At 45.5% G+C, this 24,904-nt stretch overlaps 2 protein-coding genes across 6 annotated transcripts in view; one reads left to right on the plus strand and one right to left on the minus strand.

Moving 5' to 3' along the window:
- LOC102527577 (polycystin-1-like protein 2) overlaps positions 1–7,469 on the minus strand; it is an 88,005-nt gene extending 80,536 nt beyond the window's left edge. Inside the window, exons 1-3 of the mRNA XM_006207549.3 lie at positions 6,848–7,469; positions 4,727–4,891; positions 2,310–2,495 (exon numbers count right to left, since the gene is read on the minus strand). Coding sequence (XP_006207611.1) covers positions 2,310–2,495; positions 4,727–4,891; positions 6,848–7,148 — 652 coding nt within the window. The 5' untranslated portion in view covers positions 7,149–7,469. The remainder of the gene's footprint in view (positions 1–2,309; positions 2,496–4,726; positions 4,892–6,847) is intronic.
- Positions 1–24,904, plus strand: part of BCO1 (beta-carotene oxygenase 1) — an 82,536-nt gene that overhangs the window by 27,737 nt on the left and 29,895 nt on the right. For 3 of the 5 annotated variants that reach the window (XM_072967793.1, XM_072967794.1, XM_072967795.1), the window contains 3 exons: positions 2,356–2,506; positions 8,973–9,082; positions 21,120–21,207. In XM_072967793.1, the coding sequence (XP_072823894.1) occupies positions 21,144–21,207 (64 nt within the window). In that variant the 5' untranslated portion in view covers positions 2,356–2,506; positions 8,973–9,082; positions 21,120–21,143. Of the gene's footprint in view, positions 1–2,355; positions 2,507–8,972; positions 9,083–18,306; positions 18,613–21,119; positions 21,208–24,904 lie in introns of those variants that run through there. The other 2 variants (XM_072967796.1, XM_006207519.4) reach the window with 2 other exon arrangements.

Consider the following 24,904-nt stretch of genomic DNA (forward strand, 5'->3'; position numbering starts at 1 on the left):
TTAGCAGGGAGAAGGTATAGCTCAGTGATAGAGTGCATGCTTAGCATGCCCAAGGTCCTGGGTTCAAGCCCCAGTACCTCCATTTAAAAAAATGTAAACAAATAAACCTAATTAACCGCCTCCCAATTTTTTTTTAACTAGCTACTGTGATTACATCTGCAAAGACCCATTTAAGTTAATGTGTTTATGGGCATGGCATCTCATCACACCCAAAGTTCCAGGAATTAGGGTGGGAAATTTAGGGTTCATAATTCTGCCTGTCCCAGAGGTAAGAGGTAAGAGGGTAGGGTGCTTCTCACCCTCTCTCTCACTGTAGCTCCTCTGTAGCTCCAGTTCCCTCTAGCCAGGCCCTCCCTCCATGGTCCCTGCTCCCAGAGGGCAGCCTTCATCGTGCTTCTAGCACCTGCTGGGTGGCCCTGACTCTGGCTTTGGTAAGACATCCCCTGTGGTTATTCCTCCAGCCCTTCAAGGTGGTAGCAGCTTTCTGCTGCTGCTAACCTCAGGGTTGCATCCTCATCCCCTTCTTGGCTTCTTGACACTTCCATGATTTGGGTAACCAATTCCCCACATCAAATTCCCTCTGTTGAAAGACCTAGCATGATTTCTGTTTTCCTGAGGGGACCCAGTTTGCTACATCCCTCAGTGTGAGTTCTGTACTTTACTATGGCATCTGCAGCACTAGACTCCATTCTCTAAGAGAGAGGGACTGTTTCATTTTGCTTTGTTTTCGATCCCTGCTCTGTCTCTAGCAGACAGAACAGTACCTGATATGTAGCAGGTACAAAATGAGTTTTGCATGCGTAAACAGCACCTTTGCTCCCCTCTGTGTGACACTGAGCACACTGCTAGGTGATTGCCTGTGTTTCTATCTGTCTCCCCATTAGACTGCGAGCTCTTTGAAGAACAGATCGTGTTTAATTCTTCTCTGCATCCACAGAGCCCAAGAGTGTGTGTGTCACAATGTTGATGCTCAGTAAATGTTTACTGGCAAAGTGATCAGATGAATGAGTGATTGTGGCACTTAGATAAAAAGGGATCACCCCCCTGCCCCACCTAGATCTTCTCCTCCAACCATTCCCAAAAGGACACAGGGCTCTCCCCGTGCCCAGGGTGCTCTCTGGGTGTGGCTACAAGGTTTGGAAACTTGCATCTGGGTCTTTGAATAAATTGCCCACTGAACTCCATCAGCACCTCTGTGAGGGGGCACGTCCATCAGCCCATCCAGCCCGGGCCTTTCCTCCGGGGAGGGGCGGCACAGCCTTGGGAATGCTGGGGCGACAAGGCCAGTTGCAGAGAATAAACTAGCTGGTTTCAGCATTTCCTTCCCCCACACCAGCTCTAAGGGGAGCAGGGACAATGTGGGTCAGACATGGGGGGAGAGGAGCAAGTTGCTTTCCAAGGGAAAATCCTGGTCACCAGACAAACCTGGCTCAGAGGGAGATTTAATCTGATTTAGAAAAACAAAGCCCTAGAGAAACTCTCCCCCATAAAGGAGAGATACCACCAGGAATGTTTGTTTCAGGACTATTCACAATAGCAGGGATTAAGAAACAACCCATTCATCTCTCAACAGAGGAAGAGAAAAACTAAAGGTATAGTTATACAGTACATGAAACGAATAAACTAGTACAACATGTGTCAAGATGGATGACACATACGAAGTACTGTATACAAAATAGATTACAACAAGGACCTCCTGTACACCACAGGGATCTATGTTCAATACCTTGTAATAACCTATAATGAAAAAGAAATGAAAGGAATATGTATATATGTGTGTATAACTGAATCACTATGCTGCTAACAGGACATTGTAAATCAACTATACTTCAATTTAAAAAAAAAGATAAAAAGATGGATGATATGTGATGCAATGTTGTATTCATTTCTATAATGAGAGAATCTTAATCAAATATGGCATAACATTAAGATTTGACAAAGGTGGGTAGTGGGTTCATAGGAGTTCACTGAAATATTTTTTAATCTTGTCTAAACTTTTGAAGCATTTTGAAATTTAAAAAATTTAAATTAAAAAAAGAAAGCAATGTTTCTTGCAGCCAGTTGTAATGAGGCGCCACATGCCCAATTAACGCACTGGGATAGGTCTGATGTCAGGTGAAGGGTGAGCCCCACCCCACCTTGCTCCCCTACTCAGTGCTGTGGGCAGAGACTGGCCAGTTTTCCCCTGTGATGGAGCCCCAGGATCAGATATGAAGGTTGTTTAATCCTTCCAGACCCCTTTGCTGGGCACAGGACACCAGGAAGTGCCCTGCACTTGCAGCCAGAGCTCCAGAGCCCTTGGCCCCTACCTGCCACTTCATCCTTGACGCTGATCCAGCTGCATTCCTCCTCCAGGTCTGAGGAGCGCCCGGTGTCCTGGGTGCAATAATGGGGAGTCTGGCGCCCATAGAAAGCTTCCTGGATCTGGATGACCTCCCCCGAGCCACAGTGCATGGTGGCGTTGAGGCCCTCGCAGGCCAGACTCTGGCCGACACCTGTGGCAAAGGTAAGGTGACACCTCAGGAGGGCTCACGGTGCTTGGTGGATGGGAAGCAGAGGGGTCTCAGGGGTCAGGAGTGTGAGATGCAGGGACACAGTGGGAGCTGACTCAGAAGGGCTGAGAAATACAACGTGGTGGGTGTGAGCATGGCCCTGGAGCCAGACTGCCTGGGGTCGGAGTCAACCCCACCACGCACTGGCTGTGTGGCCTTCTGCAAGTTACATAGCTTCTCTGTGCCTCCTCTGCATGGGGGGAGTCAATGTCACGTCCCACAGTACTGTTAGGAGGAATGAATGAGTCTGTACATGTAGAGTAAGGGCTCTAAAAGTGGCAACATTACTCCACCTATTTTGAGTACCTTCTCTGAGCCTAATCTGAGAACGATGTCTGGCACATAATAGATGCTCAACAAGCATCTGTTGAATGAGTGAGTGATTTCACTGCATCTTCATCCAATCCCATGAGCTGTACTATTACCCTCCCCATTAGCATCACCAGGCTATGCAGGATCACTGTGCTGAGCCCCTGTTCCAGCTCAGCTTCTGGCATGTAGTCCACGCCCAGTAAACATGTGCTGGAAAAGAATGACCTGGCTCAGGTATGCACAACAGAAAGTGGGAAATGTGAGCTTCAAACTCAGGCCTGTCTACCTGGTAGGGGCACCACAGGGGTGGGGTTGCATCCAAATCTGTGTTCATTTCCTATGGTTGCTGGAACAGAAAACCTCAAACTTAGTGGCTTAAACAGCACAAATGTATCTTCTTGTGGTTATGGTCAGAAATATTTTTTAATCTTGTCTATACTTTTGAAACATTTTGAAATTTTAAAAATTTAAATTAAAAAAAGAAAGCAATGTTTCTTGCACCCTGTTGTAATGAGTCTCACTGGGCTAATCTCAAAGTTTGGGCAGGGCTGGTTTCTTCTGGAGCCTCTAGGGGAGAATCTATTCCCTTGCCTTTTCCAGCTGCCAGAGACACCCGTGTTCCTTGGGTGGTGGCCCCTTCCTCCATCTTCAAAGCCAGCAGCATGGAATCTTCTAGTCTCTCTTTGACCATTAGCAAACCTGGGTCAAATCTCGTCTCTGTCACTTCTCAGCTGTGTGGCCTTGGGCAAGGAACATACCCTTTCTGAGCCTTGCTTTTCTTACTTTAGAATGGGCCTGCGATAGAATAATGGAGGTCCTTGTATTGGGTGATAAATAAATGCCCACAGGAGTGCACAGCTCAGCACCTGGAACTCCTGCTTGATGCTTGTTAGTTGTTCAGAATGTGACCTCGTGCCAGGGCTGCAAGACCCTGGGGGCTGACAGTTCTGAGACAGGTTTGCAGTTGGGGTGGGGGAGAGAGTGGGGTCTTGGGGGTCTGTGACAAGAAGAGAGGGAAATTGCATAACTCATTGGTCCCCAAAACTTCCGAATTTTCATAATCAGCCAGGCAGTGGAGTTAAGCTTACCTGGCACCTGTTTAAAGCTGAGCAGGCGAAATAGAGCAGGGGCCCCTGTAAGTGTCCAAACCCGAAATAGGGCCTGGGAGCTGGGACTTTCCAATGAGGGGCTTAGATCCAGGGAGAGGACAGGACCAGGGAAGCCCAGAAGCTTCTGTCAAGCCTGGCTTGAGGATCAGGGGACCACATGGCAGGTGGGACCCAATGTGAGGCCACAGGCTGCTCCCATGGGGACTGGTATACACAGTCCCCAGGAAAGGGTTCCCAGGATCTGCAAAGACGGTCAACTACAGGCAGCTCTGGAAAGGGCACAAGAATAGAGCATGGGGGATTTTGGGAGTAGGGGTGGGATGTGGGGATGAGGGGCTCAAAGCCAGGCTGGCCAGGGAGCAGGAGTCAGGATGAGTGAGAACAGCTCACTGGGACCATATCTCCCTTCATGGAAAGACTGGGAAAGGAGAGGAAATAGGGCTGACGTTTCCCTCAAATGCAGGTGTACGAGAGGGAAAGACAGAGAGAGACAAGTGAGACTAGTGGGCAGAGAGAGAGACAGTGAGACACAGAGACACAAAGCATCACACAGATAGAGACCGGTGGGCATTTAGAGAGAGGGAGATAGAGACAGACAGACAGACAGAGACAGAGACAGAGAGACAGAAGGAGACACAGAGACAGACAGACAGAAAGAGAGAGAGAGAAGACAGGAGACACAGAGACAGAGACAATGAGAGAGGGACAGAAAAATACAGAAGGAGGGAGACCCCACAGCAGATGCCAGCTTACCAAACTCGCAGATATAGGCGAGCTCCTGCGTGCAGTTGTCCGAGGCCACCCATGCAAAGGAAGGGTCTCTCCTGATGTAGCCGCAGGTGTTGGGAGCAGAAGCATCCTGCCCTCGGTGCCAGTGGCTGTAGTTCACAGTTGAGGTGTCCAGCCAGACTCTGGACCCTGGGTTGGGAACACAGGGCTTGGAAGCACCCTCCTGGTCCCTGCCCCAACCCCGACTCGTTGAGAGCAGTGGGTGCTCAGTCAGTGCCGACAGGCCTAAGGCCCCTGCTTTCATTACCTTCCAACACCCAAACAGAAGAACCTGACCTACAAACCAGGGTGCCAAGCTGGAGAGCCCAGACAAGGTGGTTTGACTAAATAAATGATGCTTCCAGCAATGTCTAACCAGTCTAAAATAGGCACAGAGTTGTGCCTTGGGGTGGTGAAAGGTGTTCCAGAGAGAAGCAGGGTCCCTTGTCAAAAACATCTGGGCAGTGCTGAGTTAATGTAGAAGCAGTTTTCATCACTTCAGTACTCTTCAGAGCCACGAATACAGTGATGTGACTCTTGAAGTGTGTATCTGTGTGTGTGTGTGTGTGTGTGTGTGTGTGTAATGCAGAGGTGTTTCAAGGATACTAGAGATCTAGAAAACACTGGTTTTAAAATATTTACTGTGAACACTGAAAAATGTATTCATTCATTTTTAAAAAGAAATCCATACATATGTTTCAAAAAATTCAAAAAGTGCAAAAGGTGTAAGTGAAAACATCTTCCCTCTTCCGATCTATGGACCACTCGCATTATTGTTACGTGTCTTGCAAATTGTTCCAGGCTGAACTTTATCCATATACGAGCATTCTTGAGTGCCTGAAGTCTAGTTACACAAATGCCACCACATTGCACACAGCCAGGACTGTCCCTTGCTTCTTAAATAACATTGAATATTGGAGGCTGGGACACATCAGCCTACTCAGATAGACCCCATTTTCCATACCAGCCATGCCGTATTCCTTGGAGATTTTAAATAGACCCACTCCTTTACCTGCACGTGAACAGGAGTTCACTATGCAGAATCCACAATTCCTATGTCTATAACCCAAGAAACCATTCGATGGATGTTGCCTGAAGATGCATTTTGGAATTTGAATCCCTTGGCTGTTTCCTGAAATGGACTTCTCCCACTACTCCTTTATTAAAGCTTTTCCATCCATGCTATGGTACCTTTCCACAGGTGCTCAGCCCAGACCAAACAACTTATTTCTAAAACCCAGCAGCTTCTATAGGGCGATGTGTGGTGGCGGGACACCACGTCATTCTCTGGACTTACGTTCCTCATCCATATGATAAGAGTAGCAATGCCTGCCTTGTGGGACAGGTGTAAGAGTTAAATATGAACATCTATTCTTTGTTGTGTATGGACACTAGGAAATAAAAATGGCCAGAATGTGGCTCCTTCCTTGAAGAGTTCATAATCACAGAGGGAGTGGTGGGGGGATGGGGTATCAGGGGGACACCTAAAAACTGTAGCGCTCTCCTACAGGTGTGGACAAGTTTCTGCGGGTACCAGAGAAGGACTCACCTGAATGTGCTGGGGTTGGAGGAAGGAGCCCTTACTGAGTAAAAGATAAGGAAGGCTTTCTAGGAGGACCGTTAAAATGAGACTGTCTAATGTGAATTGAGCTTTCCTAAACACTTAACCCACTTTAGACTCATAACAAGTGGGGAAAGGCCTGTGAAAGGGCTTTGAAAATAGCTTAGTATTTCCTGAGTCACAGTTTTCTCATCTGTAAAGTAGGGACAACAATAATAACTTTCTCATCAGTTATGATAAGGATTCAGCGTGAAAATGGACATGAAACACTCAGGACAATGCCCGGCCCTCTTCTAGCAAGGACTGAAGAAGCCATAGGCACATGCAAAGAAATGGGCATTTCTTGAGCCTCAGCTACATTCGGGACTCTGTGCTAGGTCCAGCATGATAATTTTTTTATTTGATCCCCAAGATGATCAAAAAAGAGGGTAGCCTTACCATGAGAATTGGAACATATTCATTCTTTCCATGAAGTTCCAGGTAAGAAGCTACAGTGAGAATCACAGCCACAGGTTCCCCATACAGCATAATTACACAGCACCTACCTCCTAGGGTCCCATTCTGAGCCGAGTTCCCTGTGAGTCCAATCCACCATTCTCTGTCCTGAGAGATGTGCTTCTGCAGAAATTGCTGGGTGCCTTCATCACGAATAAAGACCAAATGGCCTCCTTGCCTCTCACACCAGCTCTGGGCACCATAGAAGGTGCGGCCGAGAGGTACAAATTCATAGCAAGCATTTCTGAAAGCCACTTGGCTTTTAGAGCAAAAGCTGCCATCCTCTGGTACAGCAGCACTGGCCCTAACCCCCAGAACAAGCCCCAAGAGTACCAAGGCCAAGGCGCTCATCCTTGGACCACCGCTGGAGCATCTGGATGGAGCTGGTTCTCAGGTCCTTTATATGCTAGTGCCTTCACAGCAGACTGCCATCCATCTTTTCTTCATCTTTTGTATCACGTAATAGCGACTGAACTCTTATTTAAGAGACAAAAGACTCAGAATGAATGTATCTGCATTTTTGTTTCCCCCAGCTCTTTGTTCAATGCCAGTTCCAAATCCAATCATTCTGCAAAACAGTCTTCTAGAAAAAGATAAAGCTGCTGTAGCACCTGTCTGCTTGTCATCTGGTCAGCTGTTAGCTTCTGATAAAAATTCCTTGTTATTGGTTTTATGTCGTGATCCTTCAGGGCTAAATGTTTCCTGAGAAGCCATCAGCTTGTGGGAAGTATGTAATAAAAGAAAAATGGCAGGAAAGCTAGAGTTATGGGGTGGTAAAAAGCCAAGTTGTGCTCATATTACAATCCCATTGTCTGGACTGGCCGCCATGCCCAGATGATAATCACATTCCCCTGGCATGGCTTGTATCCTAATGGAGATCTTTTCTACTCTCTGACTCATCACAATATCACTCATGCTTGTTTGAGAATAAAAATTTCCTACAAAATTTGTTTGATGTCATCATGAGAATAAGCTATAAACTTCAAATCTGTCCCTCCCCCCTGCTAAAACCCTCCAACAGGTGTCTGTGGTCAGTGGGTCAAGTTCAAGCCTCTTGGCTTTGTATTCAAGGCCCTGTATGAACTGGTCCCTGACAACATTTCCAAACATACCCCCCAAAATGTGGGGAAACAGGCTCTCTCACCCACTGCAGATGGACATGTAAATTGGTACAACCTCTATTGTAGTCAGTGATATTTCTATCAAAATTTAAAAAGCAAAAGCTCTATAATGTTGCAATTCCTCTTTGAGGAATTTCATCTACAGATAAATTCATGTATATATATAGTTATTTTGTAAGAAGGAAAGAATGGAAACAATCTAAATGCCCATCAATAGAAAACTGGTTAATAAAATGCGGTACCTCCTACACACCCACTAAAAGATGAACACATTCTTTGTATACAAATTCGGAAGGATCTCTAAGATTTTTGCTAATATTAAAAACAAAGTATGAGACATCATTGATGGTCCAATCCCATTTACACAAAATACATATGAATATTATTTGTATATGTGTGGTATATCTCTTTAAGGACACACCAGAGACTGGCAATAGAGATTGCCTGGTGCAGGGAGTGGGGACTAGGTGAGTGGGAGTCAGAGGCAGGAGCGAGATTTTTGTTTCATTGGCCACCTTTTTGAGACTTTTCTATTTTGTACCGTGTGGCTGTATTACCTGTTCAAAAATTATAAATTATTTTTTAAAAAATCTCATGGGCCCATTATTCCCCTACAAGCTCAAAGTCACAGCACATCCTAAATACTGTAATTCATTGCCAGTGACTTTCCTTCATATCTCTGTGCATTTGCCTGTGCTGGTCAGGAACACTTTTCTCCCTAGTTCTTCTGTGATTACCGTCAAGCTCATCCGTGATCAGCTCGAACAGTACTTCTTAATGAACCTTGTAGAACTTGCCTCATATAATATGCCTCTCTCCTCAGTTTCATTTTTATAATAAAAACGTTGAGATATAATTCACATATCATACAGTTCACCCATTTAAAACATCCATTAACAGTTTTTAGTATGTTCACAAGGTTGTGCAACCATCAGGACAATCAAGTTTAGAATATTTTCATCACCCCCAAAGAAACCCTATACTCTTTCGCATTCACACCCCATTCCTCTCTCCCACCAGCCCTGACAACTACTAATCTACTTCCTGTCTCTAGGGATTTGCCTGTTCTGGATATTTCACATAAACGGAATCATACACTGTGGCCTTTTGGAACAGGCTTCTTTCACTTCAGCATAGTCTTCAAGGTCATCTATCTTATAGCAGGTAATAATGTTTCATTTCTTTTGGGGGAGGCATGCAATAAAAGTTTATACAGTAAATGTTCAATGAAGAGTTTTTCAGAACGAATGTATCCCCACCTTAGCTCTTTGTTTGCCTTCCTAAGTAGTGTTTGTTGTTCATGATAACTTTCACAATTAATTAAATTTGCCAAAATTACTGTGTTAGTTTAGTGATGGGAAAAATTGTTTTAACTGCTAACACCAGAGTTCCTCTTGGGAACTTTTCCTTTAGGAAAATATCTACCTAAGCGATTTGGATTGCAATAGGGGAGACACTATTACAACAAAACATAGCACTGGATGACACGGTCTGTATAGGAAGTTAGTAACTTGAGGCTGGAGAAAGGAGCCATGCGACTTGGTGGGACTCTGGAACTTTCAAAAAAAAGGTGCCTTAAAAATGGTTTCTCATGGCAGTGTGGCCAAAATCTTCAGAGAACACAATTATCTTATGTCTTGTTTTAAGATATTAACTTGCTCTGACGTAAGTTACCATATTTTATATTTTGCTCCCACCCCTCTCTCCCCAAGTCCCTGGCAACCATGACTCTTGATCTCTATGGATTTACCTGTTCTGGATATTTCCTACAAATGGAATCATACAATATGTGTACCTTTGTGTCTAGTACAAAGTTTCCAAGGTTCATCCATGTTGGAGCATGTATCAGTAATTCATTCTTTTTATGGCAGAATAATATCCCACTGTGCGGGTAGATCACATTTTGCTTATCCATACGTCTGCTAATGGACACTTGGGAGATTTTATTCTGTGAGTTTCTCGGAGGAAGGAATAATGTCTCTTAATCTCTGTCTATCCCTTGGCTGGCATACAGTAGGACTCAATGAACATCTGCCAGCCTGGTCCCATCTTCCAGGTCCCTGGGGCTGACCCTTGGCCTCTCTCCCTTTCCCAGAAGCCCTTCCAAGCCCTCCGGAGTAGTCCTGCCAGTCAGAGAGCCCTGGGCAGGATCCAATGTCTTCGCTGACTCACAGACTGGAACACAGGTTGGGCAGAACTGGTCTCTTATCTCCAGGGGCCAAGCACCTAATGACTTTCATTAGAAAACTGTGTGGAAGGCCACATACAGAGATAATGTATCTGCTGGGTAAAGGCTTAATTTATGTCCCTCATAGAACATGCTTGGAGACGTTCGATAAGGAGGGCAAATCTGCAGGCTAAATTCCATTTTCACATTCTTTATGTTCTGATAAATTGCAGATTCTTGGGCACAGAATTCATCTTGGTGGTGTCAGTTCCCAGAGTGCCTTGACCTCTGTGTAGGTGAAGAAAAGAAGCAGGACATGGCTAGAGCCATGTGACCGTGATTCCAGTGATCTGATTCAGCTGTCTGAACCTCCAAATCCTGATTTGCAGGATCAGCAAATGAAAACAGAAAGAGAGCAAGTTTGTTTTAAACAAGGCATTGAGTCCATTAAAACAAACAAAAAAAAACCCACCAAAAAAATGAAGCTGTTCGTGCCCTATGGCCCAGACATCCCAGTCCTGGAAATAGACCCATTTTAGTTTGGGTTCCCTCCAAAGCTGAGACAAGAATTTAAGTGTGAGCAGTTTATCTGGGAGGGGATGCAAGAAACATCCATATGAATTGGTGTTTTTGTTAGTCATATTGAATCTTTGCCCTCCATTTGATCAAAGAAGACGACATAGCAAAAGACGTGTCATGATCCCAACACCCTAACATGTTTTCATCTCTTTGTGATTCTTTTGAATGCTTCTTCTCTTGAAGATTGATTTTTACTCGGGCAAAATCGTAGTGTACATATAACCAGTTCATACTGCATCCTGCATTTCCCACTTGGCCTTAGATAATAAGCCTTTTTCCATGTTGCTAAAGGAGTTTGAAATCAGCGTAGTGGTGGCTGAGTCTCCTTCCAGTGAATGGACATTTACTACACCATTCTCATTTGCTAGATGCTCTATGTGGTTTCAGTCGCCTGTTTCTGATGTGTTCAGCTTGCTGTCTAGTCAACACTGTTATGAACATCTTCTTGCACTCGCCCTTTAGCCTGGGCTGAGTTATCCATTGAGGGTTGTAGCAGACACTGTCAGTACTCCACCCTAACTCCTTACACTTGCCATGTAAGGCTTCTAAATGCAGGCACCTGTGGCTTTGCCTCCCTCTGCAACAGGAGGAACAGGATGGAAGTGCCTGGAAGTTAGAGCCTCTCAGGAGAAACTGTCACCCTTATTGACCGAAGTTGGAGGGCCAATCCCTCAGCTGTCTCAAGATTACCCTAAGGCATGTTCACACCATCTCCGGAGTCCCCCAGCCAGACTGAGCTTCAGTCGTCCAGAAACAGTGATGGCCTTGATAATGCACCGTTAATGTCCACCCTCCTTGTTTCACTTCCCCACTCCCCTACTGTCATTTCCCGGGTTCACCTCTCAAATAAACCACTTGCACTGGAATCTTTGTCTTCAGGTCGGCTTCTGGGAGAGCCAAGCTCAGACAAGTCTATTCTCAGGACTAGGATGCCTGCCCCAGGGCATGAACGTCTTCGTGATTCTTGCTATAGGCTCAACACCTATTTAAACCAAGTTAATCACCTCTCTGTTGTTCGTGTGGCTGATCCCACTTGAAGGCTCAGGCTCTTGGATCAAATTCTGGGAAACACGCTCACACAGCTGAGTCATGTCCTGCGCACCTTCCTGATGGTTTCAGTCCTCTACTTGGACTTGGAGAGCTCTGAGCAACTGATAATGGCCTTGGTCATTGGAATGGTGGGTGGTATTCTCTTGATATTTTTTAAACATGTATGTAGGTGAGCCTTCCAGGTTTGCTCGCATAGGCTTGGTTATTTGCTTCTTTAGGGTTCCTGGTAACCTGGATCTTGAGGGACAAGCCTGGAATAAAGGGTGGAAGTAGGGGTGGGGAGAGAACTGTAGAAATGGGGTCTCAGGGAGAGGCCCCCAGAACACCAAGTCCCTACTTCCTGTCAGTACCCCAGAATCAACATAAACTATAAAACCTTACCTTATCCCCACTGGGCCATCTGTCCTAGCCAGCCACACCTCCACGCTTTTGCGTATGCTGTTTCTCTGCTGAGAATGCCTTCTGTTAAACGCTTGCACACTTAGACCCTTTTCCAAGAACATCTCAGCTATAAACCTCTTCTCTGACGCCTCCTCAGGCTCCATGGAGTTAACTACTGCTTCTTCCCTGCCCTCACAGCACTTTAATCTACTTTTCCATTTTAGCACGGCTTGAAAGTTTTTAGCCTTAAAAAAGAGCACAGGAGAGAGAGAGAAACTAGGAGAACTTAGATGTCCAAATAAATCCGCTTATGGCCTTTTTAGTTTCCACTTTTGCCTATTGTGGGTTCTGTCGTATCTTCCAAGAAGATATGTTGAACTTCTAAGCCTTGGTACCTGTGAACGTGACCTTGTTTGGAAACAGGGCGACTTCAGATGTCATCAAGTTAAGAAGAGGTCCTGCTCGATTAAGGGGGACCCTGATCCAATGACTGGTACTTTATCAGAAGAGGGAGACCCGAACACAGTGACAGGCACAGAGGTGAGAAGGCCATGTGACAACGGAGGCAGGGACTGAGGAGATGCGGCTTCAAGTCAAGGAACATCAAGGGTTGTTGGCAAAACAGGAAGCTGGGAGAGGCAAGGAGGGATTCTTCCCAAGCGACTTCAGAAGGGTCATGGCTCTGCTGTCACCTTGGTTTCAGACTTCTGGCCTCTGGAACTGTGAGAGAATAAAGTTCTGTTGTTCAAGCCACAAGTTTGTGGCACTTTGTCATGGCAGCCCTAGCAAACAAATACAGTGACCACGTAGCCCAGTGAGGCCATGTGCCATCCATCCACTCATTCAGCATCTCCTGAGACCTACTATGTGCCAGGCACTGTGCTAACCTCTGGATCCTAAGTAGGAGAGTGACATGATCAGGTCTGAAGGTCAGCCGGGTCACCTGGTGGCAGCAGGAAAGGTGGGTTGGAGCAGGTGGGACTGGAGGCTCATGAGGAAGTGCTGCTAAGAGATCAGAAATAGTAAAGACAGTGGCTGGGGGGCTGGAGGAGAGAGGAGCAATCTGAAAGATTATTTAGGAGGTGGAAATGTCAGGACAGTATCTAGACATAACTCAGCGGTATTACTTCCGTTGAATTTTTGTCTGGCCTCACTGATTGGGCCCTGAAGGTCATGGTGGAAAGTTGAAATGTTCCAGCTTGGACGTTAGAAGGCATTTCTTTTTCTACCAGTAATGTCTACTGTATTTCAATCTTGTCAAGTCTACCTCCCAAGTATGGCAAATTTTTATTATATAAATGATAATATACAGCACGTCTGTATTATATTATTATTTACATTCCTTTCTCCCTTGTTAGGCTCTGAGCTCATGAGGTCAGGGAGCTGTGACTTCCCATTTTTCTACCTGTAATACCCAGTACAACACTAGTCTCTGCTGTTTGGTAGAACTTTATGGAAGTAACGAATCTTCTTAAATGTAAATGGCATAATTTATGATCTCTGTTTAGTGGTGAAGTGTTCATGCCAAGAGTCCTAAGGAGGCTCTCCCACCACTCCCTACACTCTGAGTTCTGGAACTCAGCACCCTCCCCCTCGGGAGGGCAGCTGCCAACTTCCTTGGGACTTTGCCTGTCACCTTGAACCCTGCTGTCTGAGATTTCCATGTTACCTGCTCAGCTTATCCCCCTGGCTAATTTGAGTCACCCTTTAAAAGCTAACTTAATTGGAAAATTGCAAACTAATTTAGATATGATAACATTATCTCCAAAAGAGAAATATTAACTCATTTTAAGCCATGACTTTGTAGTAGAAGATACAGAATTGCAAAATAAGGCTGTTGTTTTTTTATAGCACAAAAACTCTCCCTTTTGAATTCAGCTTGACTTCTCATTTTGAGACTCTTACAGACACAACACATTTCATGGAAAAAGTGGCCTCAGGGAAGGGTAGCCTCCTCTTCCCATATCCTTCCCAAAATTATCAGCTAAAAGGATCCCAGGCTCAGTCTCCCGCCCCTGCTACCTGTTGTGTGATCCCTGGCCTGGGGGCACAACCTCACCAAGCTTCAGTTGCTTCCTCCATAAACAAGGGATGGTAATAGTGTCTGCCAAGTCTGTGCCAGGATGAGACAATAGGGTCGGTAAGCACAACATACCGAGCAGCGGTGCACATCTGGAAACACCCCTCCTTCTTCCTCCCAAGGGAGGAGGCAAAGCCCTCCTGCTTGCCCCGAGAATCGCTCAGACCCTCCAGAGGGCAGACTGTGTGTGGTTCTGTACAAGCCTTTTCCCTTTGAAAGCGAATCCTCTTCCACAGTCTCTGATCACTACTGGAGGCGGCCTGGCCGGCATGTGCAAACGTGTGTGACTTGGGAGGAAACCCAGGACATACTCAACCCAACCCAGGGAAGGGCGCTGCCTGGAACTCCAGCCTTCTTCCTGCTTCTTCCTCAGCAGCCCCAGCCTCGGTGCCTCAAGTCTGAACAATTCACCTCTCCCCTCCCTCGCTCCTTCTCCTGCCCGCCATTTTCCCCTGGCCCCTGCTGCCTTCTTCTGCACGCCCACCCCGCAGTAGTCTGGAATGAGGCCGTATGGCCATGCTGTGTGATGCCTCTGAGTCTTTGCACAAGCTCTTCCCCTTTTGGACCACTCTTCCCAGCTTCTGCATGTGGCCAACTCTTGTCTCAGCATTGCCCGTTTCAGGAGGCCTTCTGAATGTCCCCTCTCCCACCATGCTTCCCGGCCCTGGGGGATTTCTTACATCTGCCTCTTTGTTGCCACAGTGGACTGTGTCACCTCTGAATGCAGCTGCTCCTCCCGGACTGGTAGCACTCTGTATTTGTGGAACAGATGAATGAACGAATGAATTAATAAATAAATGCACAGACTAGTCACATTTCTACCATCACCAAGCACGGACTTCTCTGACACGTTATCCTCTAAACTGGCCTGTTGTGCAGTCATGACTGCTTCTGTCCACCTGAGTCACATATAATTGCCATCCTGGCAGCTCTCCTGCTAACCCAGCACTGTCAGTAGAACTTTCCATGATGATCTGCACTGTCCAGTGTGGCAGCCACCAGCCCCATGTGTCTACACAGCCCTTGAAATGTGGCTAGTGTGGACGAGGAATTTAATTTCATTGCGATTAATTTATATTTAAGTTTAAATAGCTCCATGCTATCAGCAGCAACTGTGTTAGTCAGCACAGCCAAACTCCCACATGCATGCCTTCCTGGACATGCCCTCTTAACTGAGGACACCATTGCTTACAGCATAAGGCCCAAATTCTTACAGTCCAGTACAATTCAATCCCTAAACCACTTTCCACCCCCATCTCAAAGGTAGTGGAAATGAACAGTGGTTGCAAGTACAGCCTCTGGAGCCAGGCAGGCTGGGTTCAAAGCCCAGCTCTGGGGTGCTGGGCAAGTTATTTAGCAACTCTGTGCCTCACTTTCCTTATCTGTAAAATGGGGCTACTCACCTGTACTAAAGTTCTTGCGAGGAGGGCATGAGTTCGTACGTGCAAAAGGCTTAGCAGATTGCCCAGCACATCGGAAGCTCTCAATAAATGGCACCGACAACTATCATTATCTCTCACTATGTCCCGGGCAGAGCTGGCTCTGCTCCTCACTGTCCACCTGCTGGGATTGACTAGCTGCATGCCACTGTTCCCACTGGTCCTCCTGCCTGAAAGAGGAGTCTCCCCTCCTCCTTGCCCATCCAACGACTTCCCACTCCCAGGGGCTCGGCTGTTCACCTCCTCCTCCAGGAAGCCTTCTTTCGTAACCCTCCCCAGCCTGAGCAAACTTTCCCTCCTCAGGACACCCGTGATACTTCTTATCTGTGCGTCTTCTGGAGCAGCTATAATAGGCAACTAGTTATGACTGACTGTGTACAGCCAGACTAGAAGAAACTTAAAATCCTACACTAGGTCATGAGTGTTTACTTCCCTTCCAGTGACAGGCCAGAGGTGTATGCACTGTAGCTGCTCCAAACAGTTAATATTTCTGGTGACCATACTGGCTGATTTCTTCAATTTTCCTCTCTTTTCCAAGAAAAGAAAGGAAGGGAACATGCTATGAGCTCCTATTGTGTTCTAAGTACCAGTGCAGACCCGATCACTCAGAGTGTATATTGTTTAATTTAAACTTTGCAGCCACCTGGTGAGGCGGGTATTATAATTCCTATTTTAAAGATCGGGAGACTGAGGGTCTGAGATTTAAGCCAGTGGCTGAGGCACTCAGCTAGCGAGTGGAAGAGCTGAGACTCTAATGGAAATGGGTCTGTTGGGGTAGTAAGTCTCCAAAGTTGGCCCCAAAGGCCTTACACAGCCCAGATCCCATATTCACACTGCGGTGTGGCCCCTCCCTGCCCCACAGTTTGTGCTAACCAGGAGAAGTCAGGGGAAGCGAAGCTATGCCAGTTCCGGCTTCAGCCTTAAAGGAGACTGGCAGCTTCTGGTTTCTCTTGCCTGAGACGCTCACTTTTGGGGACCTTTTGCTGCCATGAAAGAAATCCAGCTATCCTGCTGGAGAGATCTCATGGAGAAGGTCAAGGACAGGTCCTGAGGCCACATGGAGAAAAGAGGCCCAGGCCCAGCCCTCCTCGAGTCGCAGTCAACTGCCACCTGACTCGTGACCACATCAATGAAAGCAGAAGAGCTGATTGGCAGAGACCAGTCAACCACAGAGCTGAGTGCACAGAACCCACAGACATAATACGGCTGTTGTTTGAAGCCACTGAGTCTTAGAGTGACTTGTGACACAGCAATGAATGACCAAAACTCTTGTGTAAGATAGCAACTTCCTTTCATATTCCCATTGCCCCGTCCTTTTATGCACTGGTCGGTTTTTGTCCTATTTTAAGGCAGCAAATACATTTTAGAAGCTGTGGAACACCTACTTTTGCTCTCATATCTACTGTTTTCCACAACCAGCAGCTTCAAAAACTGGGCAGCGTTACTGGACAGTGGAGAAGAACATGCACTGACCAGCTGCTGACCTTGATCAAATTCCTCCACGTCTCTGAGGCTGTAAAAATAAGACTGCTAATGACTCTCTCCACAGGATTAAAGATGGTTAATAAGACACTTAGCACGCTACTTGGCATGCGTCAAGCATCCAGTGAATGGTGTTTATCAGAGCCTGGAGGACCAGCCAGGAAACAGCTCCTACTGGCGACACATTCCTTGTCCCACTCTTCCCATATCAGCAAAGACAGGGAAAGCAGGGGTCGGACTTTCGAGATTCCAGAGCAATGTCAGAGCCTCTTGGGAAAGAACAGCTGCTTCTTGTTATCTCTGTTTATAAAGAGGGAGGACGGATGTTTGACATAAAAGCAGTTCCGTAAATCACTGCACTGCACTGCCTCTAAATGCCTTGGGAACTAGATGTCCTTTGGGATATGCAGACTCAGCCCCCCAAACAGAAGGAACATCACGAGAGCCCAAGGAGGCAGAGACTGACTCTTATTAATCACCTCTGTGTCCTCAGAACTTGGCATGTAGTCGGTGTAAGTCCCAAGAAGGCACAGAATTATTTTTCTGTTTTGTTCACTGCTGTATTTCCAACACATAGTAGGAAAATTGGTTATCTTCCTTGAGTTTTCTCATCCCCAAAACACTGCTAAGAACACCCGTCTCACAGGATTATGTAAGGCCAGCGCAAGCCGGTACATGCTGAGTGCTTCACAAAGCACTAGGCTCAGCGCATGTTCTCGATGGATGGGGGCCATTGCTTTTCTGAATATACAAAATGGACAAGAGAGGAGAGCATGGTCATGGCTTCACTTATATAATGTGACTATAATCCTCGCAACAAACCCTGTGACACAGCATTGCCAACCCGTTTTGCAGAATAAATTGATGTTCAGCAGGGTCATGTGACAAGTCACAGTTTTTAAATCATAGGGCTGAGCCCCCAGCCCAGGTCTTCTGATCCCTATAAGCTCTGAGCTCTTCTCTTTTGCACCAGAGCTGCCACGCCTGCTGGTGCAATTTTTTCCCGAGCCCTCAGTGTACGCCACACATGCTCCTTTAATCCTCACAAGGACTTGGCGTTCACAATCTAGGAATAAATAACCCTGTCATGAATACACATGTCTAGACCAAGCAGCAGAATTAACTGGCAAGTTATTGTGGGTCTGAATGGAAAACGTGGGTCAAAGGGAAGTGCCTGCTGAGACAACGGGGAAGAAAGGGCCACAACAGTAAGTGTTTGGGGGCGGGGCTTTTGCTAGACCCTTGATTTTCAATACTCTTGAGATTGTGATATCATTATACCTCCATTTTACAGATAAGGAAATGGAGGCTCAAAGAGGATAAGTAACATACCCCAGACACAGAAAAGGGAGGAATGTGAATCTAGCATCAACTCAAACACATAGCATCTCAGCACCTGCTGGAATCACGTGGAGACAGTTTAAGCCTACTGAGGGCTGAGATGTACCTTCAGAGAGTCTGAATCAATGGATCTGGAATGGGACCTGGCTCTGGTACTTTTAAAGCTCCCAACCAGGTGACTGGAATGTGTGGCCAGGGTGGAGCAATGCTGGCTGGGCTGCTCTCAGGGCTCTGAGCTCTGAGAGGCTGGAACAGTCCAAGCCCAGCCCTGACACCAACTATACCTCGCTGGCTGCTTAAAGGCCACACCATCAGCTTTCCTCACTCCACCCAGAGAATGGCTGGTTCTGGCTTTTTTTTTTTTTCAGTTGGGGGAGGTAATTAGGTTTTATTTTTAGAGGAGGTACTGGGGATTGAACCCAGGACCTACTGCATGCTAAGCGTGCACTCTAACACTTTGAGCTATACCCTCCCCCTGGCTGGTTCTTTCTTAAACCAACATGAGCCAACTCATGTTAACTCATCACCAGACATTCATAGCAATTTGAATATGGATTTTAGGTAATGGCATCACATGGGGAACCCCCAAATCCAGTACAGGCACTGTTTCTCCCTCTTGATGGGCCAGAAAGTTGGAGCTGAAGTTTGTCGTTTACTATTCCTTATGATTCCTGAGTAGAGTTTTTGGTTCCCTGTATTTATTGTTTTCTTTTTTTTTTATTGAAGTATAGTTGATTTACAGTGTTGTGTTAGTTTCTGGTGTACAGCATAGTGATTCCGTTATACATTTATATTCTTTTTAATATTCTTTTTCATTATAATTTATTACAAGGTATTGAATATAGTTCCCTGTGCTATACAGTAGGACATGTTTTTCATCTATTCTGTATATAGTAGTTTGTATTTGCTAATCCCAAACTCCTAATTTATCCCTCCTCCTCTTTCATCTTTGGTAATTTTGTTTTTTATGTCTGTGAGTTTGTTTCTGTTTTGTAAATAAGTTCATTTTTATAATTTTTTTTTAGATCCCACACATAAGTGATACCATGTGATGTCAGTCTTTGTCTGACTTCATTTAGTATGAAAATCTCTAGGTCCATCCATGTTGCTGCAAATGGCATTATTTCATTCTTTTTTATGACTGAATAGCATTCCATTATATGTATATATACTACATCTTTATTCGGTCATCTGTTAATGGACATTCAGGTTGCTTCTATGTCTTGGCTATTGTAAATAGTGCTGCTATGAACATTAGGGTGCATGTATCTTTTTTTTAAAATTTTTTAGGGGGAGAAGTTATTAAGTTTATTTACTTACTTACTTACTTATTTTAATGGAGGTACTGGGGATTGAACCCAGGACCTTGTACATGCTAAGCACGTGCTCTACCACTGAGATTTACCCTCCTACCACATGTATCTTTTTGAATTAGAGTTTTCTCTGGGTATGCCCAGGAGTGGGATTACTGAATCTTATGGTGACCTATATTTAGTTTTTTAAGGAATCTCCATACTTTTTCCCATAGTGGATGCACCAAATTACATTCCATTCAGCAGTGTAGGAGGGTTTCCCTTTTCTCCATACCCCCTCCAGCATTTATCATTTGTGGACTTTTTACTGATGGCCATTCTGACTGGTGTAAGGTGATACCTCATTATAGTTTTGATTTGCATTTCTTTGATAATTAGCAACATTGAGCATCTTTTCATGTGTGTATTGGCCATCTATATGTCTTCTTTGGAGAAATGTTTATTTGGGTCTTCTGCCCATTTTTGGATTGGCTTGTTTGTTTTTTGTTATTGAGTTACATAAACTGTGTATTTTGGAAATTAAGCTCTTGTCAGTTGCTTTCTCCCAGTGTGTAGACTGTCTTTTCATTTTGTTTATAGTTTCCTTCACTGTACAAAAGCTTGTAAGTTTGATTAGGTCCCATTTGTTTATTTTTGCTTTTATTTCTATTGCCTTGGTAGATTAACCTAGGAAAACATTACTACATTGTATCTGTATTTATTGGTCAAATGGGTATATGAAACATTTATGTTTACTTCTCCAAAAAATGATATATAATGAATTAAGTTGCTCATTACATATGATTTTTTTCTTGGAGGGGAAGTAAGCTCAGGGACCTTTATTCAAAACAAAACAAAACACCTATCCCATCTCTGCCGAGTAAGTTACCATGCTGTACAGCAAGAATTCACATGGTTGATGTGCTCTGTGCTCCCCTAAGTCCAGGTGTCCTCGATGGTCCTGACAGTCTCTCTTCTGATCTTAAATATCTCCACCTGCTGGACTGGATTATGTCAGCTTGCATACCTAAGCAGAATGCAGCGTTAAATGATCCCGCCAGTTTAAACCCAGCAAAAAAGTAGCTTTTCTTGGTTAATCCAAAAGTGGAACTGGAAAAGGAGAGTTGGGGACACACAGGATTAAAGATTAGCTGGGACAGATGGCTGGGGAATTGACCTTTGACCAAACATAAATAAGGCCAGCTCAGCTTTCCCCATGTGTGTGAAGAGATACCCGGCCCTCAAAGAGGGGAAAGCAAAGGGAGAAGCAAGTGGCATTCGGAGGGCAGGAGATGTAAATGAGGGAAGCTGCAGGAGAGCAGGAAGGAAAGAAAAGGAGGAGCCAAGAGCAGTCGCCTTGGACACAGAAGCATCTGTGCACTGTTAACAGCGCTCTCGCTCGGAGGCCCCTGCGATGGATATAATATTTGGCAGAAATAAGAAGGAGCAACGGGAGCCTGTGAGGGCCACAGTGACAGGTGAGCGTTTTGTATAAACGATGGGTTCTTCTTATATGTTTACATGTACACTTTTTCCCTCTGTTTATAAAAGTAATGTTTATTGTAAATTATTTTTGGAAAATCTGGAAAATGGTATATAGATGGGAAAAATGACCTATAATCCAGACATACTCTCTTTGAAAATCTGGGTGTGCTTTTATGCATTGTAACTCAGTTTCCAAGGAGAGAGAGTCCGTGGTTCTATTACCAGGAGACAAGTCCCAGGACTGCTGCGGTTGGCATTGGGACAATGGGATTCTTCCGCGAATTGTGACCCTTTCGGAGTGCTTGATGTATTTGTGTAAACATGTGCACCCCGAGTTAATTTCAAAATAATACGAGAAGCGTGTGTGAGCGCCCACTCCTGCACGTGCGCTCTGGGGGGCCTCGCGGAGCCCGATGTGATTTCCTCCAAGGTCGCGTTTCAGGATGCGAGTTACCTGCAGAGCCAATGAAGCGGGCTCAGGTGGGAGCCTCTGCAGGAACCTTCCTTTAGCGGGCTTTCCCTGCTCTTCTGTGTGGCCTCTTTCCTGGGACCATCTTGTTTACACTCTACGGGGCAGTGAATGGGTCCAAACTCTCTGGTCCGGCAGTGGCGCTGAGAACCGTGAGCGGGTTGGCAGTTTTCAGCTTGGGGTAGGTAGATAGTTTTCACAAGGAAAGGACAGCGGTGCCTTTCGTGAGGCATATCAGATTGGAGGTTTTCAGCTGAGGAATTGCTTTGGAAGGCTTCTGAAAGAAAAATAATAGCTTTTATGTGTGTTTTTTTTTTCTGACTACAGAGGTAATCAGAAATCTGTATGTGTGTGTAGCACATATATATAAAACTTGCCATTGAGAGAACACAGAGGGAAATAAAAATCAGCTGTATTTCCATCTCTTAAGCCCTATTAACTATTTAAAAACTTCTGTCATTTTATTTTTTTTCGAATAGGTTTATTTATTTACTTAATTTGTGGAGGGGAGTAATTAGGTTTATTTAGTTTTAGAGGAGGTATTGGGGATTGAATCCAGGACCTCCTGCAATGCTAAGTATGCACTCTGTCACTTCAGCTGTACCCTCCCCACTGTCATTTTATTATTTGAAGGGAAATTAATGAGCTTATAGAAAATTTAATCCTCTGAACATTTAAAGGGGGAGCACGTGTGTGTTCTTTATTCTGTAGTTCTTTTTTTTTTTCAGTTGAAGTATAGGTGATTTACAGTGTTGTGTTGGTTTCAAGTGTATAGCACTGTGATTCAGTTATAGGTATGTATTTATTTCAGATTCTTTCCCATTACAGATATTAGAGGATATTAAATATAGTTGCCTGAAGCACTATTAATATTTGGGCCTATTTTCTTCAAGTTTTTAAAACATACATAAATATGGATAGTACAAAGATAGACTGATCTGTCAATAGATAGACTTTATACATAAATATTTTTTCAAAAAACAAATGTCCATTTACTATTAATTTTTTATTCTTAAAAAAGGGGTCCACAATGTCTATCCTTTTATACTCTGGGGTACCACAAACATTTTGCCATTATACTCCCTTTACACCTCGTGTTTCGTGACTGGATGGAAGTGCTTGGAAATCGTAGAAAAGAAGGATCCTAGGACCTGAGATGCTGAAGGGAGTTCTCGATCTGGATGAGCTGTTCTAAGAGGATGGTCCCCAGACCTGCAGCATCAGCTTCCGTTGGGCTGTTGTTAGGATCAGATTCTTGGGCCCACTTCAGACCCACAGGATCAGATACTCTTGGAGTGAAGCCCAGACACCTGTGTTTTCACAAACCCTCTGGCTGAGTCCAAGTCGGGGAACCACTGCTGTAAATGATACCTCCCTACTTGACATGTGTGAAGCTGAGGGCCATGGAGGAGCAGCAACTCGCCCAACACCTGTTGGCCAGCAGGGGATGGGCTCCAGCCTCCAGCAGGCCTTCAGCCCCAGGTCAAGTCTAATCAGCTGGTCAGCATCCACTGGCAGACAGCTCACCAAACGTTGTGCCTGTGGGGACATGTCTGTCCCGGGAGGCCAGGCCAAGTCTCTGGCTTCATGTCTAGCTGTGCATTCTCCGCTCTGAGGCCCCCTTGGCAAGTTACTTAAGCATTTCCTGCCTCAGTTTCCTCTGTGTCTGATAAAGCCAGCATGTACCTACCTCACGGGGTTGCTGCAGTGACTCAGTGATTTACTCCACCTGCAACACAGTACCTGGCACATCCTGCTCAATAAATTTTCTTATCCATGCTCAGATTCCCCCCTCCCTGCTCTGCCTCAACCTGCTCCTTCTGTGTCCTGGGTTTCTGTGAATAGTCTCACCCAAGGCAGGAGACTGGGCTGACCTTTTTGCATGCTCCCCTCTCCTTCCCTCTACATTGAGTCAAACTCCAAGTCCCTTTGCTCCACCCATTTTCCTTTGTCCCCACTGCTGCTACCCTGCTCCTCTCTCTGGTCTTCCTACCTCCCCTGGGCTCCTCTTCCTGTCCACACCCCACACCACAGTCAGAAACAACTCTTGAACCCCCAAATCTGATCATATTCCACTAATAGGAGAGGAGGCAAATCCCTAGAGACAGAAAGTAGGTTAGTGGGGGATGGGGATTGACTGCTGATGGGTACGGGGCCTCTTTTGAGGGTGGTGGAAATCCTGTGGAATTAGTGGTGATGGGTGCACAACATGGCAAATATACTATAACCCCCTGAACTGTACACTTTGAAATAGTGGAGTTTATGTTATGTGGATTTTATCTTAATTTTTTTAATTGCAGAGAAAAATCTGATCCTATTGTTCCCTGTTATCCCCATCAAAGGTGTCCCATTCTTCTGAGCACCAACTCAAAGCTTAGTGTGGTCTTGTTGACCTTTGTCACTGGGCTCCTACTTCACTCTCCAGCCTCAGAACCTGTAGCCCCCCGACTGTGGGAACAAAGGAACGAGCCTTGCGCTGGAATGGTAAACAAGTTATAAAAAGCTGCAGACTCAGAGGTGAGAAGGCTGGTTAGCCAGTGATGGGTTAAGATCTCCAGAGGGGGGCAACCTAAGACAGGCACACCACCTAAGTCCAAAAAGAATATTGTTAAGCAGCTGTTTCTCATACATTCTGCCCTGATAAGCTGTAAGGCTCGCCAGTGCCAACACAAACATGATTTACCAAAATATAAAGGGTCTTCTGACCTTGAGCCAGACACTGCCTGTTAACCATTTCCCTTATCATTCTTCTTTACTATATAAGACTATGTAACTTAATAAAGCTTTAGAGTAGCCATCAGCTCTCTCTGCATGCGGTGTGTATGTGTACATGATATTGCGACACCAACAGTACCGTTTCAAGGACGCTTTCCTTGAAAGTTGCAGGCTGGCTCTGACTAAACAGCTTGCACGTCTCCTGGTCTTTGAACTGGTCTTTGAGCTCTTGGTTCGGGTTCCTCCAGAGATAAGAGTTCAAGCGTAAATAGTTGATTTGGGATGTGCTTCCCAAGAAACACTGGAAGGGAAGCCAATGAGAGAAGCACTGTCAAGCCGTTGAAACTGAATCCTCAGGGCAAAGCATATAGCATATCTCACGTTGTGTTAGCCGAGGGCACGAAAGTGGTGGTCTCTGACCCACAGCACCCCATCCATTGTTGGGTGAGAGCAACTTCCAGGGGCATTAACTCTCCACCTGCTTCCAACTTGTCCACGTGACAGAG

The sequence above is a fragment of the Vicugna pacos genome, chromosome 9 (genome assembly GCF_048564905.1).
Source record: "Vicugna pacos chromosome 9, VicPac4, whole genome shotgun sequence".
Taxonomy (NCBI): Eukaryota; Metazoa; Chordata; class Mammalia; order Artiodactyla; family Camelidae; genus Vicugna; species Vicugna pacos.